Below are 10,754 nucleotides of genomic sequence, written 5' to 3' on the forward strand. Positions count from 1 at the left end.
ACAACAATCATCACATCTGCCTTTGGCCTTGTTATAAATCTAATATTTCTGTCATGACCTCAATTCCACTGAATGATGATGACAGCCAAGCAGGAACTTGTTGTGACGCGTTTCATCCACCCTCACCTGAGCAGGTGGCGTTGGGACACGCCCACCTGCAGAGCTGTCAATCATCGTGGAACAACGTCCCAGGAGCGACACACAGTTTGGTGTTGTGTTGGACACGCCATGGTCACTGGTTTCTCCGAGGAAATATCACCACCATGCTGTGGATGTGAGGATACCGGGCTCTCCTCGTTGTGTCTCGGATGTGGAGAGTAGATCTAGCCGTGGATCTCTCCCAGAAACATGGCTCTTCCTCTCCTACAGCCACATCATGTTTCTCTCCCTCCACTGCTGCTGCTGTCACTGCTGCGTGTCTGGCTGCTGCTCATGTCCGCCAGCGCGCTGGAGGTGATCGACCTGGACGCACCTGAACTCACCTGTAGCCAGGTAACAAGTCAAAACGTTTACATGTGCACGAATAGAATAGAATAGAAAGCTTTATTGTCATTGTATTAAATACAACGAGATTCACAGTTGCCACTTCTGGTTCAGTGCTTTAAAACAAATACTTGACAAGACTAAACGAGGCAGATAAAACATATAACTGGTAAAAACACACACATAGTTATAAAGCAAATAAAACAGGTAAAGTAGATGTAATAAATAAATAGAAACAGAAGTGTTACACTAGAAGTATAAAATATAAAAATAGATTTAATGTAAACAGATGTAATTGCACTTGTAAAATAGGTAGAGTATATAAATAAATGTAAACAAAGTTGCACTTGAGGTGTATATTGCATCAAGGATATATTGCACAGATAAATGTATTCACATTCAGTGTATTAATATTGCACAGATTTATTGTTTGCAATACATCCTGGTTTTGAGTTTTTTCATTTTGTTTTTAAATCATATTCGGGATATGTCATAAACATGGACAAACCTGGTAATTCATATCCCATATTGTGTACATGATCATAAGCAATGATGATCTGTGTGCAGTTGTGTCGTTCTGCACCATGAAGATGATTAAATCAGTGGTTTTCAAAGTGGGGTCTGGGGACCTCCAGGGGTCCTTGAGGGGTTTCCAGGGGGTCCCCATATGGGAATAATTAATTTTCACAATAATTCCATCCATAAGTAACACAATAACAATAATGTTATAATAATAATAATGTATGACTATTTTGGTCATGGATTTAATGCAATTTCTGTAATAAAACATCTTAAAGCAAAAAAAAACAACTCTCAGATGGGAGACCCTTCTCAGATGGGGGTTCGTGGTCTAATTTGTGTCGGTTTAGGAGTCCTTGATGTGAAAACGTTTGAGAACGACTGGTTTAAATGTCACAGTATCTTGGTTTCTAAGTTCTTATCGAGGTTTCTAAAACTAAGATAGGATGTGTACATACAGTAAGCTGTACTAACCTCAAACAATAACTTCAATCTGTAAGAACAGATAGGTCTATAGATTTTGTGTAATTGTGTATTATGTACTCGGTAGTGAATTTATAACGGCTTATTATAATATATTATTATTGTTTGATGTTTTTTATGAGGTCATTTGTAAAATGGTGCATTTTATAATACAAGACAACAGCTAAATAAAAAACAGTTATAGGTTGTTTAGAATTTAGTTGATCTAGTTTTACTTAATAAATATTACTTGGACTCTGCTTAATTAAGTGTGTTACCTCCACCTTTTTTTTTTAAGTTGTTGTCGATGAAAAATTGAACCAATCCATACATGCAGAATAACAAAATTTAGTGTGCAGGATACAGGTTTTTGGGAGAGACAAGACAGAGAGGGAGAGAAAGAGATATCAGAGTTTAATGTCCATTACTTATTTACTATTGTGCCTGACACCTTACTCCACTGCTCCGTTTCCAAGAAGGGATGTTGTAGCTAGATTTTTCTCTGAATTTTGCTTCAGAGATGTAAATCAACCCCTAAGAACATCAATATTATGTAGTGTCAAATACACATACAAGCACAAGAAGTAGAAGTATAAAGGAGCATTAACTGAAACACTTGAAATTGAAGGTGTAAATAATCAATTGGTGGCTGAATTCCATTTAGCGGCTTCTGTTTCAGGTTCCTGGTATTGTGCATGCTGGCTCGCTGTCTCGCGGTCACTCTCACTGGGACACTTGAATACAATGGAGCCGTCGTTAGTATCAGTAACACTTGTGCTTTGCCTACTATGACAAGTCAAAATGTAGGATGCTGTGAAAAAGGCCTATTGATTAGTACAACTGTACACCGGCACCCGGTCGGAGACGATAACATTTCTCGCTGCGGAACCCTGTCACTTCACAAGACACGGGAAACCTCTGTTGGTCTGGAGGAGCTGCAGCAGTTATTTCTGCACAAACGTCCACTTTACATTCACTAAATATTCTCAGAGCTAAACCATCTCTTCTGCAGTGTGTAGTGTGCGCTTGCACGTGTAGAGGTGGAGCGAGACAGCGAGAAAGCGTGCGGTGTGTGAGTGAAGGCAAGCAGGCAGAGGAGCAGAGACTCCGGCCACACGTGAGTGCCCAAATGCGAGCGCGCATGGGAAACCGACCCGGTAGATTTATACGTGTAAGAAGTTACAAACAGTCCCTTTAAGTATGAATGATTGTTAAAAAATAAACATAATACAGACAGATAATTGTATACAGGAAAACTCATCTCTGATGCAATATTCAAATAATCTGCTAAAAAATTCATCCAAATCGCTCATTTTACACAAACTTCCTGCAGTTATTGCGTTCACTATTTGGGCTAATTATACAGTTTATCAGTTGTTCTGTACTGTTATTGTTATGCATTGAATATGATAAGAAATATCTATGTCACTTAGTCTCAGGGGTCGTCAGCTTACTCAATGATAGAGAAGGTGTACCTTAAGGAAACAGGTTGGGAACAACATATGGCATATGGAGCGTCATTGTTCTTAAAGATAGTCCCTCATTTGGTGTTTTGATAATGGTGGTCCTAAACTGATTCCACTCCCATACAGTAGATCTAAATGCAGATATCACTTTAGTCACTGTTCTTACTGAAATACTATATATACTTTGATATGTCACCTGTCTGTAGTTTCCATTGCTATTATGTATGAAACTTTGAAATTGAAATGAGAATGTATTGCAGTCAATGGCTTTTACTCATGTAAAGGATCTGAATATCTCTTTCACCGCTGTCGACACCTACGCTACTCAAGTTTCATTTCTGGTGAGTGGATTTGTTGGGCATTCAATTCTCATCCACAACTTTTCTTTCTCCAGGGTTTGACTGACTGCCACGTGAGCTCAGGTAGAGACACCATCAACACCAGTGCATCTCATATCACGGTAATAACCTCACAGTTTATCTAAAGCAGACACTCTTCCACTCTTCCACAGACTCTCAGTACGCTGCTGCTCTGCCCGATCCAGATGATACGGTGAATGTTACAGATGTGCAGCTTAAAGTGATTCTGCGCTGTTCAGCCACACAAGACTGTGATCCGTACCTGCAAATCATCATCGCAGTCCAAGGTAGCTTTGTCGTCAATAGGTTGACACACCTTGAACTTGTTTTTCCTTTCCTTGATGTGTGTCATCCTTATCACAATAAGTGTTGCAATTAGTGTCAAGTCATCTCTTGAGTAGCTGCTCCCTGCAATGTTATCAAACTTGTTTGACTTGTCAGCTTGTCAGTTGTGGTCTTAAAACATTGTGCTCTCCACTGTAGTAGGCTGTTTACTGACTGTGATCGTTGTTGCAGAAGTTAGTAACACAAGGGAGGTTTCTGAAGAGGTTTCTGGTGACCATAATGATGAAGAGGAGTTATTTGGCATGAATCAAATGGCAGAAGGAAGTGGTCACATTGTGCCTCCTGAGCCAAGAGGTATAGAGTCATAAGCTCAACACATAACACACACAAAGTCACACACATACTGTTTCTAATCACTCAGTTTACTCTCCCTCTTCTCTACTCTCTGTGTTACAGCTTTGGTGATAGTGTGTGTCAGCTCCCCAGGCTCCATTGACAGCTGCAAGACACTTGAGTTTAAACCAAGCTACTTCGGTTCAGACCAAACTTCTTCTCAACGGCCCACACATGAGGCAGCTAATATTGTTGTTTCTGCTGTTGTTGTTTCTGTTGTTCATTAATTAACTAGTCTCAGTGGTGGAAAGTAACTGTAGATTTGCTCAAGAATTGTACTTAAAGGACCAGAGTGTAACATTTAAGGGGATCTATTCGCAGAAATGGAATTACATTTTTATATGTATGTTTTCTTTCGTGTATAATCACCTGAAAATAAGAATTGTGGTGTTGTTACCTTGGAATGAGCCGTTTATGTCTACATAAGGAGCGGGTCCTCTCACGGAATCCTCCACGCTTTTACAGTAGCCCAGAACAGAAAAAACAAACACTGTGTTAACCTTTCCTCCTTGGGCCGGAGTCGATAACGTCACTCACTCCGGAGTTAAAGCTGAAGTAGGCGAGATTGGAGCATATTTGATTAAAAAAAGTCTTTTTTATAAAACGGTCGCTATATCTTGACAGTAGTACATGAAACAGATAACCTGACAAAAAGCATGTGCCTCTGTGTCCTCCGGTGCTCATAACGACATCTGCAAGATTTCACATACCGGAGGAAAACAAGCTGATCTGAGGTCCGCTGTCCAGCTGCCGTCTATGAGAGCCGGCTGTCAATCACTCGCGAACTCCGACCAAACGGTCAAACTAGGCAGCGCTGATCAAATATGAATCAATATTATGTTACTGTAATGCCTATTTCTCACCTCAAATATTTTCAGAATCATCTTGTTGTGAACGGTTTAGCTGTAAAATGAGAAAGTTTGTGACGCCGCCGCCATTGTGAAATCTGGTGAAGGAACGCCCAGTTCCGGTCACATGCCAATCGGAACGCTCTCTCAATGAAATGACCTGTGATTGGCCAAAGTCTCCCATCACGGGCTAGATTTTCTAAAGCCTGAAAACAGAGCCACGAGGAGGTGCAGACGTCTAGTTATCTCTCAGAACACTTGAATTACAATATGCTGAAAGGTTATTATGGAATTTTTGCCCAATGATGCCAAAAATATTCTGCCTACTGCAGGTTTAACCACACTTGATATTCTCAGAGCTAAACTAACTCTGTTCTGCTCCACTGCACACATCCGCATCTCTCTCTCTCTCTCTCGCTCCACCACTCACCTCCCACGTACACACACTCAAACACAATCTATGCACTGGCTCTACTCCAAATGTCCTACGCTACTCTTACAACACCTGGCTCTAGAGAGGGCCGTTCACATTTTCACATTTTTGCGTCGGCCACCGTATTTGCACAAGTTTAAGTTGGTTGCAATCTGCAACCTCACCGCTAGATGCCGCCAGATCCTAGACACTGTTCCTTTAAGGAAAATGTTGAGATATTATTCCAGTAGTGATATCAATTTTACATTACTTTAAACTTCTACTTCACTACATTTATTTGACAGATGTAGTAACTAGTTAATTTACTGATTGAGACTGTGCATAAAACACACAATAATCTTATAAAGAGGCCTACAGCACATTGTTAAGATTAAACCAGTGGTTCCCAACAATTCAGCTTGTGGCTCCTTACAAAAAGCAGCGGCTGGTTGGGGCACTTTGCCACTTTTCAGATGTCTGAGTTGTTTGCAGTTTCACAAACATTTCATCTCTAAACTTCTCAGATGGCTTCATATGAATAACTGTTTGAGGCCCAAAGATGTAAATTTGCCCATTATTTTACAAAAAAGCAAAGAAAAAAGAGAAAAAGAATGTGAATTCAAGACTTTTATTTGTAATGGAGTATTTTTTACATTGTTGTATTACTTATGTAAAGGATCTTAATACTTCTTCCACCACTGCTAGTCTCTCACTGTTCTGCACTCCGTCTTATTGAAGTGCTCAAAGACTAGTTTCCAAAATGTCTTTGTCTTTTAGTGTGTTTGTTGTTACTGATTGATTTAAATACTTAAAGTTCATGTGTATATATTTCATGAGTATATATTTCCTACAAATGCAGCTGCTGTTGAGAGAGAAAACAAAGTTTGGCATTCCTGTTGTGGTCCACGTCCATGAGCATTCAGAGGGAATGCAGAACATTCAAAATATCACAATCCCATCTTTAATAGACGGTGAGGTCAAGCGCTGTAATGTCTAAGCAAAGACAATGAATGGCAGCTTACTAATGTCACTGACCATCAATCTCCCTTCTTTCAGTTTGCTCCATGAAACTAAAGGGGACTGAAAAGAAATGTTTTGGTAAGATGTGTTTGTCTCCGCCTGTGTATCTGGACTAACATGTATTGAGTGCCAGCAAAACCAGTTTTACACATTTGTAGAGTGATACAGCTCAATTATAAATCATGATGGTTGGTGTTTCAGTTCCGAGACTCCGAGCTGATCATAAGAGAAATGGGGTCCTCCTCCAACTGGAAAACACTGATGACGAGCTCACGTGCCGGGTGTATTGGAAAAAATATGGAGAGTATCTTGCGTGGGTCAGTCAATGCTAAACTTTTCAATCTGCTCTGTTAGTCAAAAATCAATACTGTCTGTGTAACTTTGTTTTTAACCTTTGCAGCCCGAAGACAAGAGAGAAATGGTCTTTCCGTCAAGCTTTGTTGCACCATGCCTGTGCTTCCAGGTAGCTTCACATGTTAATTATAACTGACAAAAAAAGGTCAAACATTTTATTTGGGAAATAGATTTTTTTTCTTCTTTCTTTTTTCAGGTACGGTGCAATGGAAAGCTTCCAAGTGAATCCTGTCCTTTCAAAAACCACCAAGGTAAAGAAAGTTCACTGAGGTCAATCTGAGAGCAAGATAAATTTGCAAGATTAATTATTTCACAGCATAGCAATGTTTCTTTTTGTTCAGATGCACACGAAAGAATGCAGCACAGTGTGTCTGTGTCTTTGGAGAAGTCTCGGATGAGGGACGGTGGGACAGGGCTGAGCTGGAACATGACTGCCCTCTGCAGACTGGACGCAGAGGTGAGGCTGTGCAAGAAAGACGTGGCAGGAGGCCAGTGTGAAGAAGTGACGGGCTCCAGACAGACACTGCACAGCCATGTAGATGCTGGCTGGAGGGCAACGCGCAGTGGATACTGGGTAAAAACATCAACAAAAGCTTTCTTTGCAAGCTGTCAATCACTGTTGGAAAGTAACTAAGTAGATTTACTCAGGTACTGTACTTATGTAGAATTTGGACGTACTTCTATTTATTACCTTCCAGAGTTTCCACTACCATTTATCTGACAGCTTTAAATAAAGCTACCAATGCTTATGGACTTTTAATTAAGTAACATTTTGAATGCATGACTAGTTGAGTATTTTTATATTATGGCATTGCAACTTTCGCTCAAATAAAGGATCTAAATACTCAATCCACCACTGCAAACATGCGCCTAACCCTCACCCTGAAGGACCACCGTGGTTTTAAATGTTGTTATTATTAACTGTAAGTTGCATATGCTTTACATTATTGTATGTTTAATGATGAATCTTTCTTCTTGGTCATTATTTATTCATTCATTCATTCATTTATTTCTTAATTTACTTTTCAGAAAACAGGAGATTTCAATGTGTCGTCACATCCTCTGCTTTGTGTTCAGGTGATCTTTGTTCTTGTCCTGATATATTAAATATAATCATAAACATGTTCCACTGCTTCTTCCTACACTACATACTGTGCTAACTCTTTCACTTGTTTTTCTTTTAGATAAAGATAAAGGGGATGGAGTCATACTTAGAGCCCCAGTGTCCATTTGCGAGTGAGACTATTAATTATTATCCAGACACAGATTAAGTGTGATTAATGTTTAACTATTAGCAGATAAATAATTACACATTCACTCTACACTTAGCAGTATCTGTGAAACTTCTTTAATATGCTTTTTTAAGACTTCTGTACTTAATAATTTATTTATTTTCCAGCATCTCGATGGAGATGGAGCCTGCTACTCCTCATCGGACTACTACTGATGTGTTTGGCCATACTAGGGGCCTATCTTATACAAGGGGTCCTAAAAGGTCAGTTTTTAATGACCTATCTGTTGGTCATTAAATATTAATAGCACCTTAGCAAAATACCTCAATGTGTACTTCTGTTTCCCTTCTAGGCTACATGTGGAGATGGTTGAAAGAAGACGATGTTAAAGGTATGAGGAAGCCTGACAACTAACTATTTGTTTAAACATGATAAAAGCTCTTAAGGGGACTTTGGGTGTTTTGAAGTGGGGTTGTATGAGGTACTTATCCATAGTCAGTGTATTATCTACAGTATAGATCACAGTCGACACGCCACCAGTTTGGAGAAGGAGACAGGAGTTACCGCACAGAAGCAAAGCAATGTATGCTTGCTGTGGACGTGGCCAGCAGCAAAACGTCATTTAGCCACCAAAAAGAAAGGCCCACCTAAAAAAATCAATATCAGTTTAATTGTATGCTATATTTAGAATATTTTTACCGTTAGACAACTATAACGTTAATGTTTCCGACAGGGAACTGAAGCCGTTATCTATGCTCTCTCCAAAGCAACGAGACTCCGTTGAAAAAAACAGTAATTTTACATTCTTTTGAATCCGAACTACCCAATGTTACACAATAACACAAACAAACTGACCAATTGAGGCAGCAGTAGACCAGCAACCCTCTTATTTTGCGAGGTAAAATTTAAGTTTTTTTCAATGGAGTCTGGTGGCTTTGGTGAGCGCATAGATGGATACAACGGCTTCAGTTCCCCGCCGGAAAGGTCTGTTTCACGGCAAGGTAATAAAATATTCTAAATACACGTCCACAGCAGTACATTGCTTTGCTCCCATGTAGTAACTCCTGTCTGCTTCTCCAAACTGGGGGCATGCTGACCGTCAGCTACTGTAGGTAATACACTGACTATGGATAAGTACCTCACACAACCCCATTTCAAAACACCCAAACTAATCTTCCTCTATTTCAGGTGCTGTGGGTGGTGGTCATGTAGTGTTGCTGTACCGACCTGATGACGACCAGGCTTTGCCAGAGCTGATGAGTCACCTGGGCTCGTCCCTCCAGGCCCTGGGCTTCAGCGTGTCTCTAGACCTGTGGAGCCAGGCTGAGCTCAGCGTACTGGGCCCCGTGCCTTGGCTCCACTCGAGACTGAACCGACTGCAAAGGCAGGGGGGCAAAGTGGTGCTGGTCTTAACCCAGGCTGCCTGGATAAGGGCTGAAGAGTGGGGAGTTCGGAGCTGGGAGAGAAACACTCCCAAGGAGAGGAATAGAGACATGGAGGAAGAGAAGGGAGGAAGAAGCTGCGCTGCATCTTCTCCCTGCGTAGATGTTTTTACTGCTTCGTTGAGCTGTATCCTAGCAGACTATTTACAGGGCCGCGCAGGCGAGCGGTTCATGTTGGTGCAGTTTGAATCACTTCCACCTGAGCCTCCGGGTGGTTTCCGGCCGCTGCCAGAACTTTTCCGCGGCCTTCATGTCTATAGCCTCCCCTCCCAGAGCCTGGGCTTTCTGACTGAACTGGCCGGGGCTCGGCAGATGGCTACTGCTTCAGCCAGACGGAAAAGAGCAGGGGGGCTCAGGATGGCATCCCGAGCTCTGGCACGAGGGCTGTCGGGGTTCACGGCAGGGACAACAGTATTACGCCTTGCAGGAGTGTCCCAGAGTTGTGTTGGGGTAGGAATTGAAGACTCTGGGGAAACAGTGCCCTTGCAGCCCTGTCTTATCACGCCTCCCTCCAGTCCTGACTCGAGCCCCAAGGTCAGTGAAATGGATTGGGTCTGACAGCAAAGAACGACACAAGTTTGGGGATGAGCGGCCAGTAATGACTTGAAGTGATACTCTGGGAGATAAATCAATATCAGTTTGCAGCTGTTACATTTGCTGATATAAACATCTGGGGTTTAGTTGAAAAGGAGTGAAGTGTTTTATGTGTCAGAGGAAACAGTAGTTCCTTTTTCAACTAAAAAAGATGAGTTGTTAGCTTGAGCTCTTGCTGCTCCAGAAAAATAAAACAAACAACCTCAAACAATAAAAGCTCACACACTACTTCTAAAAACACATCAATTGATACACAGTTTGACAAAGTGGTCTGTGGTGAATATATTTGAAAACATTAATATATATAATATATAACACATAACATAACATAACATATTTACTAGTGTTTGACATTCTGCATGCACTATCTATTGCTAAAAGTACTGACATGAAGATGTTTTAAAACAGAAATAAGCTATTTCCTTTTTCTTTATACATAAGTTTTTCAGTTGCTCTATAGGCATGGTGAGTCTGTTTTATACTGTGTTTTGTCTTACCGTGTAAAGTTGGATTGAATAAAGAATCTATCTGAAACATGTCAGATGCTCTTTTGTACAAACGATTGTTAATTCTTATTCATTACAATCACGACATGAGATGTGTGTTTGCAGAGCGACACCTTTACATTTGTTTAACATGCATAAAAATGAAAGGTGCTATTGATAACATTGATAACATTCAGCCACTAGATGTTGCATTCTCCCTCCCCCGTTACATTGCATTTACTTCACAACAAGTCGTTGCCAGGCACTTACCACCAATCTCAGCCATTAATCCGTTTTTTTCCCACCCTAACTGACGACCCAGAGATACCACGTGATACCAATGTCGTTTTTTTCCCCACTTTGTTTATTAGGTTTCACATCTTAAAAAACACATTTTGTG

General features: G+C 40.8%; 1 protein-coding gene across 1 annotated transcript; it reads left to right on the forward strand.

Moving 5' to 3' along the window:
* The first annotated feature begins 210 nt into the window (after positions 1-210).
* On the forward strand, positions 211-10,403 carry LOC141772660 (interleukin-17 receptor C). Its single transcript, XM_074643907.1, has 16 exons — positions 211-492; positions 3,325-3,352; positions 3,442-3,576; positions 3,806-3,928; positions 4,031-4,146; positions 6,087-6,198; positions 6,284-6,325; positions 6,449-6,564; positions 6,648-6,710; positions 6,798-6,852; positions 6,943-7,175; positions 7,631-7,678; positions 7,786-7,837; positions 8,001-8,096; positions 8,186-8,224; positions 9,022-10,403. Exons 1-16 carry the CDS (start codon positions 349-351, stop codon positions 9,831-9,833), a joined length of 2,214 nt encoding a protein of 737 aa, XP_074500008.1. The 5' UTR covers positions 211-348; the 3' UTR covers positions 9,834-10,403.
* The last annotated feature ends 351 nt before the right edge of the window (positions 10,404-10,754 follow it).

This window comes from Sebastes fasciatus, chromosome 8, assembly GCF_043250625.1.
Source record: "Sebastes fasciatus isolate fSebFas1 chromosome 8, fSebFas1.pri, whole genome shotgun sequence".
NCBI classification, from domain to species: domain Eukaryota; kingdom Metazoa; phylum Chordata; class Actinopteri; order Perciformes; family Sebastidae; genus Sebastes; species Sebastes fasciatus.

Excerpts from the sequence above, each read along its gene's own strand:
- LOC141772660 (XM_074643907.1), top strand. The coding sequence starts at position 349 with ATGGCTCTTCCTCTCCTACAGCCACATCATGTTTCTCTCCCTCCACTG. Across the intron at positions 4,147-6,086 it reads CTCAACGGCCCACACATGAG|CTGCTGTTGAGAGAGAAAAC; the intron begins GCAGCTAATATT and ends CTACAAATGCAG. Across the intron at positions 6,711-6,797 it reads CACCATGCCTGTGCTTCCAG|GTACGGTGCAATGGAAAGCT; the intron begins GTAGCTTCACAT and ends TTCTTTTTTCAG.